Source organism: Ursus americanus, chromosome 33, assembly GCF_024610735.1.
Source record: "Ursus americanus isolate L20-20 chromosome 33, mUrsAme1.1.p, whole genome shotgun sequence".
Classification (NCBI taxonomy): domain Eukaryota; kingdom Metazoa; phylum Chordata; class Mammalia; order Carnivora; family Ursidae; genus Ursus; species Ursus americanus.
This window is the reverse complement of record NC_142159.1, coordinates 26240424-26256865: the sequence shown is the minus strand read 5'-3', so window position 1 is coordinate 26256865 and position 16442 is coordinate 26240424. Positions and strand designations below refer to the sequence as shown.

Below are 16442 nucleotides of genomic sequence, written 5' to 3'. Positions count from 1 at the left end.
TCTCCTTGACTCTGCGCAGGACCGGTGACTTGCTCCTGTCCAACAGATTGCAGTGGGTGTGACCCGTGCAGTCTTCAGAGCTGGGTCACAGGAAACCTTACAGCTTTCTTTCTTTCTTTCTTTTTTTTTTTTTTTAAAGATTTTATTTATTTATGTGACAGAGAGACAGCCAGCAAGAGAGGGAACACAGCAGGGGGAGTGGGAGAGGAAGAAGCAGGCTCATAGCGAAGGAGCCCGACGTGGGACTCGATCCCGGTATGCCGGGATCACGCCCTGAGCCGAAGGCAGACGCTTTAAGGACTGCGCCACCCAGGGGCCCCTCCTTACAGCTTTCTTCTAGGCTTCTGGAGGTGCTTTCTGGGGAAGCCAGCTAACAGAACAATCCATATCCCCTGCGACCACTATGTTCCGAGGAAGGCCAAGCCAGCCGGGGGTGGGGTGGGGAAAGCCACATGGGAGGCACAGAGTGCAGATGCCATATTCAACACGACCCAGCTACCATTGGAATACACCTGCATAAGGAGACCCCCAGCAGAACCATCCAGCTGAGTCTGGTCAACCCAGAGGACCACGAGAGAAAATCAAATTATTCGTGCCACTAAGTTTTGGTGTGGTTGGTTGTGCATAACCAGAACACAGAATATCAGAGACAAATATAGCTGATAAACTGGTTAAAAGTATCTGAATGTATGCCAAAAATAATTCTCCTTCCTTCCCCCTCCTTCCTTTCCCCCCTTTTTCCTTCCTTCCTTCCTTCCTTCCTTCCTTCCTTCCTTCCTTTCTCTTTCTCTCTTTTCTTTCTGTAGGCTCTATGCCCAACGTGGGGCTTGAACTCACAACCCCGAGATCAAGAGTTGCATGCTCTACCGACTGAGCCAGCCCGGCACCCCTGATTCTGCTACTTTTAATGTTCACATAATCAATATAATTTTTAAAATTTGCTTTAATATGCATAGGTACACGTTTTAAAGGAAATATTTTTTTTAAAAGATTTTATTTATTTATTTGACAGAGAGAGACAGCCAGCGAGAGAGGGAACACAAGCAGGGGGAGTGGGAGAGGAAGGAGCAGGCTCCCAGCGGAGGAGCCTGATGTGGGGCTTGATCCCAGAATGCCGGGATCACGCCCTGAGCCGAAGGCAGACGCCTAACGACTGAGCCACCCAGGCGCCCCTAAAGGAAATATTTTTGAAATAGTTTTTGAATAAACCATTTTATAGGTTCTCCAATGTAAGAAAACCAGTGGTCAATAAACATTTTTAATTAATTAATTAATTATTTTAAAAAAATTTTTATTTACTTCAGACTGAGAGAAAGAGAGAGTGAGCCCATAAGCAGGGGGAGAAGCAGATTCCTTGCTGAGTGGGGAGTCTGATGTGGGGCTCAATCCCAGGATCCAGGGATCATGACCTGAGCCGAAGGCAGATGCTTAACTGACTGAGCCACCCAGGTGCCTCTATTTATTTGCTTTTTAAAAAATATTTTATTTATTTATTTGAGAGAGAGAGACAGCGTGCTCGCACAAGCAGGCAGAGGGAGAGGGAGAAGCAGGCTCCTCGCCGAGCAGAGAGCTCGACGTGGGGCTCGATCCCAGGACCTTCGGATCGTGACCTGAACCAAAGGCAGATACTTAACTGACTGAGCCACCCAGACGCCCCGGTCGATAAACATTTCAAAAAACCACAAAATTTTAATTATTTTAAGCATCCCTTTTCCCTCCTCCACATTTCCCTTACCACCACATTCCCCCAAATGTCCTGGTCTGGAAGATGCACAATGGTCACCCCATCTTCAGGCCACCGTGAGGATGCTGCTGACAATGAAAGATGCCTGCCTTCGAGCTCTTCAAGCAGGACGACCTGGTCCGACCTGAGATTTTGCAGGCTCACTCTGGCTGCCGTGTTGGGGGAAGGAGGGAGGCGGGCAGAGCAGGCAGGAGAGGCTATGCTGTAATCCGCAAGGTGCTGATGCAGGACCGGCAGAAACCGCTGTTTTAGGTATGTGGGTTTCATAACTGGCTGCCACGTTCAGCTTGTTAGTCCTCAGAGTTTTCGGCTGCTTCTCTAAGGACAGGCAATCATATCCTACACCGAAAATTATAGCCCTTTCAATATTTACATCTTTTTTTATTATTTGTCTAATTGCGTTGGCATAAAACTTCCAGAATGATGTTAAATGTGGTTTTATTTCCTTTCCCAAAGAAAACTTTTAAAATGATAGGTATTTGTATTAACTCCCCCCTGACGATCAACGGACTCACCAGTGGGGAGAACAGCCTTTAGAAGTTAAAAAATATTGCTCACGTCACCACTTTTCAACCATTTTGTTGTATCTTTAAACAAGGCCAAAATAAGCAAGTACTCCAGCGAGCCAGTGACTTCTGAGACTCGAGAGCCTTTGGTGCTGACCCAGGTCGATGGAAAAGGACTAAGCCTGAAAGGTCACGGGAGCCGCCGCACAGAATGGTAGGCCCAGTGCCAGCTGGTGAAACGGACTGTCCCAGAGATGAGTGATCACGTCACTGTGAGTTCACAAGGACATGGCTTTTAATATTTTAGGGAGTGGTTTGGATGCCTGCCTTCTGCTGTTCTTCCATTTCAAGGAAATAACCTTTTGAAAATGGACTGGTCACAGCTCCAGAACCGGACAGCTTTCTTCTCTACGTGCTAACCAGGCGTTTGGCTGCAACTTAACAACTCACTTTCAAAAACTTTCAAGGCAATATACTTTTATATGAGAAGTCCCAACGCTGGGGAATTAAAGTCAGATCTGAATTCTCACAGAAGATCAAAAAGATAAAGAAAAAGATAAAAAGATAAAATAAATCTAATGCGGGATAAATTAATGAGCCAGAGCTTTCCCAACAACTTCTAATTGAATGTACGCAGGCTTGTGTTCTTTTATTATTAAACTGTCATTAAAACACATTTTTTCAAATAAAAAGTTTACAATGGAAAATACTTGCACATTTCACCTTATTTTTTAGTAGAGCAGGTCACCAAACTTTTTCTGTCAAGGGTCAGATAGTATTCTAGGCTCTGTGGGCCACTCCGGTTGAAACTACTGAAGTCTGTGTTGTTACTGGAAGCACCAAAGAGCCACAGGTAATAGGTAAATGAATGAGCACTGCTGTGTTCCAACAAAACTTTATTTAAGAACGTTGAAATTTGAGTTTCGTATCATTTTTATGTGCCACAAATTATTCTTTGATTTCTTTTTTTTTTTTTTGAAGATTTTATTTATTTATTCGACAGAGAGAGAGCCAGCGAGAGAGGGAACACAAGCAGGGGGAGTGGGAGAGGAAGAAGTAAGCTCACAGTGGAAGAGCCTGATGTGGGGCTCGATGCCGGGATCACGCCCTGAGCCGAAGGCAGACGCTTAACTGCTGTGCCACCCAGGTGCCCCACAAATTATTCTTTGATTTCTTAAAAACCATTTAAGATGTAATAAAAACGATTCTTAGCCCACGGGCTGAAGGAAACTAGACAGCAGGCCACAGTTGGCTGACCCTCGTACTTAACTCTGCCACCAGCGTAGAAAAAGACGACGAGGACAGTTATGAATCCTCTACATACAACTGTGAGACTACTGAAAAATGGCCAGCAGGACACACAACAGCTACAGATTCCCAACTCAGACCTTTGTGACTTGCTTGGAAGCTGGAAGAGTCAATCTATCACCCCGGGCAGTTTCTGCCGCCCGGACTAGAAGTACCTGGACTCCACCGGGAACACATCCCACGGTTTCAAACTATCTTCAACCAACCAGGTAACAGTAATAACAATGTAACACAACTTGTCAAATGAATATGATTTACTTAGTGTCTCCGGTTTTGAGCTCCTCAATAAAAATCACCAACTGGTAAGATTCAAAGGTTTAAGGAGCTAAACACTAGAGGAAGTAGCTGGAGGGATCCCCTTTTAAGCATCTATTCCAACCTCTAAACGACAACCCCACTGGATCACCATCTTCCTGGACCCCCCAACGAACCATTCATAAGTCAACCCTTTTTTCTTTAACCATTACATAAAAATAAGCACCGTCGAACAGATAGCGTTTGACTCTCACCTGCAGACCACTGCAGCAGGAAACTAGGAACTAGGAACTGCAGTGGTTCCAATCCAGCTGCCATCTGAATTTCCTCGGGAGCCTGTTCAAATACACATTCCCAGGTAGCAGCCTGACAGACTCCTCTTCAGCTGCCCTGAGAATCTGCACTTTTAAAAAAAAATTTATTTATATATTTGAAAGACAGCGTGTGTGCTCGCACATGTGAGCACGAGTGGGGGAAGGGGCAGAGGGAGAGGCACACTCCCGGCTGAGCAGAGAGTCCAACGTGAAGCCCCACGACCCCGAGATCATGACCTGGGCCTGAAGGCAGACACTTAACTGACTGAGCCACCCAGGCGCTCCAAGAATCTGCACTTTTAATAAACAAAAGTTGTCGTGGAATTAACCTACTGGTTTTGGCAACCATGAACTCCTTTTTTTTTTAACTGAAAATTTTATCGAGATTGTAGATTCATATGCAGTTGTAAGAAATAAGAAGAGATCCAATGCATCACATTTCTTCCAATGGCTACATCTTGCAAAAACTATAGTACAATATCATAACCAGGATACTGACATCAATGCAATCCAATCTTCTTGCTCAGATTTCCTCAGTTTTTTTTTTTTTTTTAAAGATTTTATTTATTTATTCGACAGAGAGACAGCCAGCGAGAGAGGGAACACAGCAGGGGGAGTGGGAGAGGAAGAAGCAGGCTCCCAGCGGAGGAGCCTGATGTGGGACTCGATCCCGGAACGCCGGGATCACGCCCTGAGCCGAAGGCAGACGCTTTAACAACTGCGCTACCCAGGCGCCCCAGATTTCCTCAGTTTTATTTATTTTTTCATTTGTGGCACGTAATCTGATCGCCTGCTTGGGTTCATGCATCCAGCACCACAGTCAACACACAGAACATCTGCACCACCACACGGATCCGTGTGCTGCCGCTTACAGCCACACCCGCCTCCTCCACTCTCCCTCCTCCTGTCCACCCAAACCCTGGTGACCCCAGGTCTGCTCTCCACCTCGACAGTCTTTTAAAGATTTTGTTTGTTTGAGAGAGAAAGAGAGAGAGAGAAGGGGCAGAGGGAGAGAGAAAATCTCAAGCAGACTCTGCACTGAGCACGGAGAGCCTGACATGCAACTTGATCTCACATCCCTGAGATCACGACCTGAGCCAAAATCAAGTCAGACAGTTAACCGACTGAGACACCCAGGAGCCTCCCCCTGCCCCACAACTCCGCCCCAGTCTTTTAACTGAAGAAGCTGCACTTGACGGAGTTGTGGCCACTTTCTTTTGTCCTCTATCTCAATGATTATGGACAAGTAAAAGTCTTCCAGTGCAATTATAAATAAATTTAGGTTTTTGGTTAAACCAATAGGACTGTTATCTTTTTTTTTTTTTTTAAAGATTTTATTTATTTATGTGACAGAGAGACGGCCAGCGAGAGAGGGAACACAGCAGGGGAGAGGGAGAGGAAGAAGCAGGCTCCCAGCCGAGGAGCCCGATGTGGGACTCGATCCCAGAACGCCAGGATCACGCCCTGAGCCAAAGGCAGACACGTAACGACTGCGCCACCCAGGCGCCCCAGGACTGTTATCTTGAAATCCTCTTCCCTCCCAAAGTGACACTCAAGGCATAACAACAGCAACACGATAAGAGGTGCTAACCAAGCCTTAGAATCTGGAAAGGAATGGAGGTGGTCACTGAGCAGAGAAAGAAACCAGGCTTCTGCTGGCTCAGGAACCGGAGGGACCAGGCACCTCAGGAGTCGCCAGCTCACTAAGGAGACAAGTCACAGAGGCTTGCTCTTTGAAGAAATCAAAGGAAGGCGTGCCAGGTCCAGCTGGGGGTGGGGGGCAGGTACTAGAAACAAAGGTGAGTGAGACACACAATGGTCATCTCCTGACTTTCCACCTCCTCGACAATAAGACGGCCGGCAGCCAGGTGAGAGACTGGGGGTTTCCTCTCCAGAGAAATATCGCCTGCTAAGTAGAAAAGGCCTTTCAACACTAGCCCTTGTGTGTGGGGGGGGGGTGGAGTCTCCATCCAAACACCCAGAGTTAGGGCCATCAGTGACAAGCCCTGCCAAGCCCAGGGCACGTGCCCTGAGCCTCCCTGCCTCAAGAGCGGCCAGCCAGAGATTCCCAGACACTTGAGAAAAAGCTCCAACACAGAAGTCTAAAACCAAGTAAAGATCAAAAAGAAGCAGAGGATACAAATGCCAAAGAAAACAGCAAGAAATGTCTAAGTAATATCCTCAGAAAAAGAAAAGATATTGCATTACTCATTAAAAATAGCATTTATGAACAAATGCTTACTAAGTGTTGGGGACTCTCCTAAGTCTTCGACATATATTATAACATTTAATCTTTTCATTAACAATGAGGCAGGTCCTGTTACTGTCTCCATTTCACAGATGACACCAAGAACAGAGGCCACGTGGCTTGCTCAAGGCCACACAGCTGGGAGGCGTCGGAGACAGGACTTGAATACAGGGCATCTACGTACACAGCGCAAGAACCAAAGCCCTACCTCGTACTTCCCCATGAATTCGAAAAACATCAACAGATTTGAGAAGAAGAAAGTTCTTGGATATTAAAAAATCCGGCAGGATTTTTCGCACTGGTAGGAAAGCTGGAAAATAACCTAGAAAAAGAAACTCTCAAACAAGTAGAACTAAACCAAAAATATGCAAAATGGAGAGGAAAAAATTAGCAAGTGAGACGGTGAGTCCAGAGGGTCCAATATGTGAAACGGAAGGAATGTGGACAGGAGAGGAGAGCTAGGAAGAGAGAATGTGAGAAAATGCCCCAGGGCTGCGGCACCCGGCCTGCCGGGGTGGGGTGGGGGGCGGGTGGGGGGTCACTGCGCGCACCTGACTCCACTGAGCAGCTCACCCGGGCCTCCCACACTCAGCTGCTCAGCCCAGACAGGAAGACCCTGCAGGTTTCCAAAGGGGGAAAAGTACATCACACACGAGAATCAGGAACTGGAATGGGTCTTCTCAATACCAGTCCCAGAAGCTAGAAGACACAGGAATGGGGTCTTCCAAGTTCAGAGGAAAAATGACTTCCAAACTGGAACTTCATATCCCGTAGAATTAGTAGGTTGGATTATATAAAACTGTTGTTTTTTAGGTCTAAAACAGATAAAAAAGCAGCCATTTCTAACATTAAATATAAAGCTCTAACTAAACACTAAGTTAGACACACTTCCTAGCATGTGCATATCTATCTATACACATACTGTAAAAAGTACGCAGATACATGCTTTTCACTTAGTTAAGTCTAAAGATACAATCAAGACAGGCTGAGCTACGCGAAGTCCGCATTTCACCTCTGGAAAGCAATGTGGCAACATCTCTTACAGCTGAATATTTGCATATCCCACGACCCATCAATTTTAGATCAAGGTGCTTGTGGACACTCTCACACACACGTGCGCACCAGGAGACAAGCACAAGGACGTTCACAGCAGCAACGTCCATAACCACGGAAACCCGGAAACTACACACCCACTCGCAGGAGAATGGATAAATCGTGGTGTACAGCAACGGAAGTGACTGTGTCACGACTTTGTGAAACACACAGACGTCCGAACAGTAGGAGGCGTGGGCAGAAAACAAGTCCCAGAGGACCACCTATAGCATGTACCATTTTTATAAAGCTCAAAAACAATACAAACCAAACAGTGGATTACTTAAGCATACATCCAGTTTGTGACAAAATTTAAAAGCCAATAGAAGGATGACTCCCTTTGGACGGCGTTTCCCTCTGGCAGGGAGATGGGGCAGGAGGAGGCCACGAAGGCAGATGCAAGGTGTGGGCACCATTCTTGTCCCGGGGTCAGGCTGTAGCTCCCCCGTGTCTGTGATTACTGTTGCGGCTCAGACGTTACTAATTCTTTGAATATATGTATACATGTAAGTACTTATGTTATTATTTTTTCTTTTAAGAGACAATAAAATGGGGGGAAAAAGGGACAAAGAGATTTGCCTTCCAGGGATCTTCTTTAACGAAGCTATTGGAAGATGGGTTTTCTCCACAGAAAGGGATAAAGGGAGCCCACGAGGGCAGGGCGGTGCCGCTGCAGGTGTCTCAGGGCCTGACAGTGCCTCCTGTGGCTGCTCCTTGGGAACCAGGTGTCGCCTGAGTGAACAGAAAGGCATTCCTGGGAAGATGGGGAGGAAAGTTCTGGGGCCCCAGCTGTACAGCAGTCCAGAAAGTGGGGGCTAGACTGGAGTGGGGGCGGGGAGGACGACGGGGGCTCCAGGGGATGCCACCAGGATGGGTGAGAGTGACAGAATACCTAACAAGCCCGATGGCACTGAGGGGGAACGTTCAGTCCTGACAGTCCAGAAATGAATCAGTGTCAGATTTGTAGAAAGCTCATCAAAGAAACCAAAGGACAGTTACTAACACAGTGGAGGAAAAAGCGGTTTTAAGAAAGATCAGGTCGGGGCACCTGGACGCTCAGTTGGTTAAGCGACTGACTCTTGATTTCGGCTCAGGTCATGATCTCAGGGGCGCAAGATAAAGCCTCTTGTTGGGGGCTCCCTGCTTAGTGGGGATTCTCTCTCTCCCTCTGCCCCCCCTTTCTAAAATCAACCAATCAATCAATTAATCAGGGTAGGGTAGGGGAGGGGAAGAGAAGGGAAGGGAAGGGGGAAGGGGAAGGGAGGAAGGAAGATAGATTGGTCACGTGGTCATGGTCCGCCATCTGGCTCAGCCGAGCATTTATCCAGTGAACATTCACTTAACCTGAAAGGGGATTATAACCACACTGGGTGGCCTGACAAACATGTGCGTGCTGGGGAACGGCACCCTTATCTTTACCGGTGGGGGGTCAATACGTAGCTGCTAAAACTGAAAAAACCAGAGAACAGTGTAAACACGCAGCTCAGGAATACAGAGAAGTGTCCGAAGCAAGAGCTCAGAGACCAGAGTGCCGCCTCCAGGTTGGGGGGCAGGAGCCAGGCCTGGAAAGACGGGTGGGGAGGGGAGACGGCTTGTTTTTGTAGTAAGTCTAGTAACCAACTTTCTAAACTACTTAAACATATTACTTGAACCACAAAAAACGGACAAAAATTTCCCCACACCTCAGCCTTCAAAACTAGAGTCTCCTTAAAAACGATTAAAATCTCGTTGCGCCTGGGGGGGCTCAGTGGGTTAAGTGTCTCCCTTTGACTCAGGTCATGATCTCGGGGTCCTGGGATGGAGCCCCGAGTCGGGTTCCCTGCTCAGTGGGGAATCTGCTTCTCCCTCTGCCTCTCCCCCACTCATGCTCGAGCACTCTCTCAAATAAATAAAAATCTTTAAAAATGATTAAAAATCTCAAAAAGGTCTTATATGCTTATTTATTTATTTATGTGACAGAGAGACAGCCAGCGAGAGAGGGAACACAGCAGGGAAGTGGGAGAGGAAGAAGCAGGCTCCCAGTGGAGGAGCCTGATGTGGGACTCGATCTCGTATCGCCGGGATCACGCCCTGAGCCGAAGGCAGACGCTTAACGACTGCACTACCCAGGCGCCCCTTATATGCGTATTTAAATATCAGTAGACTTCTTGTGCCTGTAAGTGTCAAAAGTTTCCTCCTCAGGAAGAGCCAACATCACCAAATGACACCATTACTCACAGGCAGAGCCTGGAGTGGGAGAGCCACCCTCTGCCCAGAGGTCATCAAAGGAACTCCACCCAGCCCGGATGGGAGCACCACCTGCTGGCCTGGAATCCACTCCCACACTGACTCTCTGAACAGCCTGGAAAACTTATTTTTATCTTAATTATATAACACCCCCCCCCATCTCCCCAACCCCCTGGAAGATGTAGGTCCTTGCTGCTCTGTGTTCAGGATGAGATGGTGGATAAAAGTGCTGTGTCCTTCAGTCCCCAGCAGCCCGCCTTGTTCACTGTTCCTTACACCAAGCCAAAATCGTCTTCGTGCTGTCAGTTCTGTTCTCTCCAACTGTCACAAATTAAGACCAGTTGCGGCTTCTCCACAGGGAGGGGAAGACGTGCCTCTCTGACCTGAGCTCCTACTTATTCCTTCCGCCACTGTTCCAGACACACCGGCCTCTTTGCTATTCCTTGAACACACTGGACCCACTATGTCCCTTTGAACCGGCTGCTCCCACCATCCACAGGGCTCTTCCCTGATATCCGCAAGGATAACTCTTCTCTCGTCTTTGTTCCAATGCACTTTCTCAACAAGGCCTGAGCATCCTACTTAAAATTGCAGTCCTTCCCCCTTACCTTGACCTATCTTCCTGCTATAGCATTATCACCTTCTAACATATTATGTAATTTACGTATTGTGTTTCTTGTGTATTATCTGTCTCTCTCAACCTTGATCCAAGAGGGCAGGGTTTTGTCTGTTACTCTCTGCCGCACGTCTCAACCTTGATCCTAGAGGGCAGGGTTTTGTCTGTTACTCTCTGCCGCACGTCTCAACCTTGATCCTAGAGGGCAGGGTTTTGTCTGTTACTCTCTGCCGCACGTCTCAACCTTGATCCTAGAGGGCAGGGTTTTGTCTGTTACTCTCTGCCGCACGTCTCAACCTTGATCCTAGAGGGCAGGGTTTTGTCTGTTACTCCCTGCCGCACGTCTCAACCTTGATCCTAGAGGGCAGGGTTTTGTCTGTTACTCCCTGCCGCACGCCCCCACCTGGAACAGGACCTGGCTCGCTCCTTACAGGCACCCAATTTAAACTGCCTTGTGAGTATGTGAATCATCGTTACCTTACCTACACCCGACCCACAAATATTCTAAACTGTCGCTGATATTAAGCCCAGTTAGTGAAAGACCACCATTTCCCCCCGTCTCCCCTTCTCTGAGCTAGCACGTTCCATATTTCCATTCTAGTTCACTGGGATCTTTTAGAATCATGGTTTTGTCCTGTGGCCTTGGGTCACCCGAGAATACGACAGACACATCTTCACTCACACCATTCATAGAAATTCTGAGCATGCCAAGTGACAGCCTTTCTCCCATGATGAGAAGCTTCTCACCAGGGTGGAGATGATGCATTCATCAACCCTCTTTGAGTAGAATCAGTTGTTCACTCAGCCAGGAACGTTCCGTTCTAAATTATTTTCATGCTTATATTTTACCTGGCCATAAGGATAATGTGAGAAAATTCTGTCATATGCATTCTCAATTACTAACTGAAAATTCCCCCCAAAGAGGCAATTGCATTAAGAGGCAATGTACAGTTTGCCTGTTTTATAGCTGGTGAGCCCAGGGTGGCTCTTGAGACTGTCTTCGCAGATTCATGGTGAGATCAAAGTTGGAACCTGTGTTGTCCGAGGTCACAGAGGATCAAAGGGCAAACCTAGCAGAGTTCCCAAGGATGCGCCCCCCCCCCGCCCCATGCCCCCCCTGCACAAACAGCAGTCTCTCATTTGGACACCTTGATTCTTTTTTTTTTTTTTTTTAAAGATTTTATTTATTTATTCGACAGAGAGAGAGACAGCCAGCGAGAGAGGGAACACAAGCAGGGGGAGTGGGAGAGGAAGAAGCAGGCTCACAGAGGAAGAGCCCGACACGGGGCTCGATCCCAGAACTCCGGGATCACGTCCCGAGCCGAAGGCAGACGCTCAACCGCTGTGCCACCCAGGCACCCCCTGGACACCTTGATTCTGAGCGGTGACACTGACAGGACGGGGGGGAACAGCCTCCTCTGGGCCTCCTGCAGCCAGCACTTCTCTTCTGCAAAGACTCTGCCTCCTCGGACTCAGTCCCTTCCTCTAGGACAACTTCCCAATTTCTTCCCTTCCAGAAGCTGTTTCTGCATATGCTCAATGGACCGTCCTGCCATCGAGAGCAACAAACATATGGGTTCAAACAGCTTTTTTTCTGTAGATTTTCCTGTCAGCAAAGCTGAGTCGGTTTATGACATCAGAGCCATTTCCACCGAACAGACTGAAGTCATAGCCACGGGCTCATTCGGATGCCGACAAACATGAGCCATGGCAGCCGAAACACAGCTTTTTAAAAACCCTTTAAAAATAATTGAGTAACGTAATCCTGCATCTTTATGAAAACATTTTGGCATTTAAAAATATTTTTACTGTTATATTTGTTCCTTGATACATTATTTAAATTCTTTTCCTGATAAAGCTGAATCCTATTTTTAAGCTACCGCAGGAACAAACCGATAAGTGGGCCTTTCTAGAACAGAAAGGAGGTCTGGCCAGGGAGTTTATGTGAACCTCTGTACGGCGAAAGGAGAATGGACATAACGCAGAGCCCCCTGAACTGTTAGGTAACAGGGTCAGAAAGCAGGCAGTCTACGCCCTCAGAGGCAGACAATGACGGCTCCCAAACCGTCTCTGACTTAACGCTCTGCTTCACGCAGGATGGGAACGAGTTCATTAGAAGGTGGTAATAAAGTCCGACAGCGCTGCCTGAGATCTGTCGTCCTCAGACTCCAGAGTGGCTGCCACTGCAGGGACAGCAGTCTTGTGCATTAACAAAGAAAGGAACCAAAAGAATCAGTACAAAGCGAACGTGGCACAGAACAACCCTATCGTGTGATCTTAGGTCTTTAAAAAGACAAGAAACACAGATGGATTAAGCCAATGAAACAGATCCTGCAGACGGAGGGAGGGTGGCCAGGGCCGTCCAGTGAGCGCCAGTGACCCGCGGCGCTCTGGATGCGGATGAGCCTCGCCGTCTGTGCCCCGCAGATGCCCTCCCAGACCTGCTCAATGAGAGGGCCCGGGAGATCCTAGGACGCCAGCAACCTGAGCCTGGGGTTCCAGCAGGGAACACAGAGGACTTTCCTCTCACACAGCGAAGACGGAAAACAGAGGCAATTAAACTACGGACTTCGGGGTCTTCTGACCCCAAGCAGTGGGTTTCGTGGCAAACCTTCCATTTCGCACAAGGGGAAACTGAGCTAAGATGGGAGATGTGGCCTGACCCAGGGCCCAGAATGGGAGGGTGCAATCTGAATCCCAGTGCAGGGCTCCTGACTCCAAGTGGAAAGTCCTACCACGCTGTCTCTGGCACACGCGTGTGTGAGTGTGTCTGCACGCATTCCACTGGGGCTTGCACACTGGAGCCGCGACCATGCTCGTTATTTCCGAGCCCCACACTGCTTTCCCAAGCTCATTTCACACAAGCCAAGACTCACAGGGAGCTGGGCACACTGAAACACCACTGGGCCAAGGCCACAGGGGATGGTGATGGTGCTGTCAGAGGGCCATTTTGAAATCCCAACTGCCAGACCCCATCCAAACCCACCCACCATGGGCCCAGAGCTGCCTGACCAAACCAAGCGCTTCCCATGCAGTGCTGGAGGAAACACAAAGGTGGAATTGAGTTCTTAACCTCATGAGTACTGAACAAGTCCCACTACGCATTTATTCAGCAGGCTTGTTGGCCTCTAGTAAATTAACACCTAGTTTCTATTTTTTAAATAGTTTCCCAACTTGGTATGGTAGTTAGGAAGGTCAGACAGCTTCATTAAAAAAAAAAAAAAAAAAAGATTTTATTTATTTATTTGAGAGAGAGAAAAAAAGAAAGAGAGCGAGAGAGTGAGTGAGGGGAGGGGGAGTGGGGGAGGGAAAGGGACAAGCAGACTCTGTGCCGAGTACAGAGCCCGATTCCATGACCCTGAGATCACAACCTGAGCCGAAACCAAGAGTCGGACACTCAAACGACTGCGCCCTCCCCGCCCCGGCACCCCCAGACCGCCTCGTTGTACAGACAAGAAAACTAAACACAGGTCAAGCGCTTTGCTCTGGGCCCCACATCACTGTGTCAGAGTCAATATTTCCAATCTGTGAGTTTTCCCATCTGACCTCTTTCCCTGTTCTTGGTGCACACATCCTACTGGAAAATCCCCGCCTAGCAAACTCTTACTGGCAACAATGGAGAGAAATACCCGTCTGAGTTTCAGACGGCAGTACCAAAAATGATACCTAGCCTGCCAGTCCTTGGGACAGCTCGGTGCTGAGCCTGATGGTCATGGGCAATGTCCTTCCCCTGTGGTTTTCTTAAAAGAGGATATCGCCTCTGTCTCCATTCCAAACCCTTCCACTCATCATGAGAAGCAAAACCCTCAGACATGGAATAAAAGACCCAGCTCAAAACCTCTCCTTGAAATGCTGCATAGCCAACATCTGGTTATCACTCACTATTTCTGGTTAGAAAATGTCTTATTTATTTGGAAGCAGTTTTTGCAAGTAGCAGTATTAGGAATTTTACAATAACTTGCATGCTTGTGTGAAATGGTCACAGCTGTGCTCCCTCATTCCAAAGAAACATGGCCCGGAGACACATTTCCACAGAATCCCAATAAGCAATCACTGCGCATACCCAGATGGCCAATTTTATCTCAGGACACAGAGGCTTAGGCTACTGTGATGTTCTCTTTCCCCTTCATTGCTCTGAATGCAGCAAACTCCAGCCAGCACAGCGAAGATACCAAAGGAACAGCTCGCTCCTGCCAGGCTCCCACCCCATCTCCTCAACCCTCACTCCATCTGCCGATGCCGACCTTTCAAACCAGACCTCCCCACAGTGCACGGCCCTGACCACTGGGTCCGCGAACGTACCCCAAGAGCACGGTTCACGGCGCCTCAGAGATCTTTAGCGCTCCCAACTATGTCACCCGCCCTGAGTCGGTTTGGCTGGTGTTTCAATTCTCCACCTGCCCATGACCAAAAGCCGCTCTCCACCGCTGACGCCATCATCTGTTGCAGGGAGGCTGGGTAGAAAGGAGAGGTGTGGGCATTTATAAATATACTTTGAAACACAGGCTTCAAATAGATGGCACTGTTCTGAATATACGGTCCTCTAAATGCTGTAGGAGTCTTTAAAAAATCCACTTTCTGGAATATATTTGATCAGAAGTTCATATTATCACACTTCCCAGTTGTATGCTAGCATCTGTTCTTTTTCTTTAGGAGATTTTCAGGCTGCTTGCTAGGCCATCCTGGCCACACTGATGGAGTCTGAGTCCCTTATCAAGCACACTGAATAGGACTGGGCCACCTTGAATTAGCCATTCATACACCTGGTACCTCCAACTGACTGAGATATCCCGTTTGCCATAGGGCTGGGGCACTCACTCAGAACGACACACTTCCCTGACGAATCAAAGGACAAAGATACCATATGTGGGACTGAGAAGTGGCTCTCAGACTGAGGCACATCGCGAGGTCACAGGACTCAAACTCCCTGGGGACTTGACCAAATTAAAGGGGGTCATCTTATCACTGCCAGAAGAGCCCGGTGACTGGTGTTCATGGCACCGTTGTCCAGGGGGATAAAAGCCTGAGCCCGCGAGGAAGGCAGTTTGGAAATGTCCCACGCCCTGAGTGGTGCAGGGAACCTCGCTGCCTCAATGTGGTCAAGTGGCTGCCCTCTCCCTGACAGCACCCCGACTGTCACCGTCAAGGGCTTGGGCAGCTTGACTGCAGGGAAGGGTCTCTGGGACCGCGCCTGTGCGGCTGTCAGGGATGTCTCCTTGGTTCTGGGGAACCATGGGATTGGTTTTGTCTTCCCTGCACGTGGCTGAAAACACTTTTCTCCAGGTCCTGAGCAGCCGCTTTGCTGAAAGCCACCAGGAGCTGCTTTCTATAAAGATGCACTCAGATAAACAAAATTTTGTTCCACCGATTTTGTATGTTATTACCTTAAAAAAAACCCCACCGGCATCACCGATCTCGGGCCTGCCTCCTGGCACGACAGCCCTGTGCTGTCCTCGCGGCGGGCCTGGCTTACCTTGGGGTTGGTGCGCTGCTGCAGCCTCCTCTCCTCCCTCTCTCTCTGCAGCCGCTCAAACTCTTCCCTGATTTCAGCCGGCGTTCTCCTCCTCTCCACCACCTGCAGGCACAGTCAGGAGGAGGAGACAGTTAAGGACCCAGAAAGCGAGGAAAACATGCACAAAGAACTGACGTTGCTAATTGTGGCGTGTCTGTGTGGCCCAGGCTCACTTTCCTTTTCCCAGGACTTTAAGAACGGCAGTGACACCCCAACAGGGTTTTCTCCATGGACACAGGCCCTGGTGAGGCAAGGCTCACGGTCACACCCACTCCGCTCGGCCCTGGTCATCCCCAGGGCCATGCTTTTCCTCAGCTCTCCTAAGAGACGAAAGCATGTCTTCCTTGGTTTCAGTAACTGATCTCTGAGGCTGCAGGAAATCTTACAAAGAACACGTCACCTTATTTTTTTAATTCTTATTTTTTTTAGAGAGAGAGACCATGCACGAGCGTGGGGTGGGCACTGGCAGGGAGGGACGGGGGAGAGGGAGAGAGAGATCTTAAGGAGGCTCCACACCCAGCATGGAGCCCCACGTGGGGCTTGATCTCACCACCCTGAGATCATGACCTGAGCTGAAATCAAGAGTCGGATGCTCAACCGACTGAGCCACCCGGGCGCCCC

The 16442-nt window shown here is 48.6% G+C and overlaps 1 protein-coding gene and 1 non-coding gene across 2 annotated transcripts in view; one reads left to right on the top strand and one right to left on the bottom strand.

Moving 5' to 3' along the window:
• The window catches only part of DNAJC11 (DnaJ heat shock protein family (Hsp40) member C11), a 74809-nt gene that overhangs the window by 22956 nt on the left and 35411 nt on the right, over positions 1-16442 (bottom strand). The window contains exon 4 of the mRNA XM_045803558.2: positions 15783-15884. Within this exon, the coding sequence (XP_045659514.1) occupies positions 15783-15884 (102 nt within the window). The remainder of the gene's footprint in view (positions 1-15782; positions 15885-16442) is intronic.
• Positions 15175-15276, top strand: LOC123796192 (small nucleolar RNA SNORD67). The gene has a single exon (XR_006780700.2). It is a non-coding gene; the product is annotated as a small nucleolar RNA SNORD67 (small nucleolar RNA).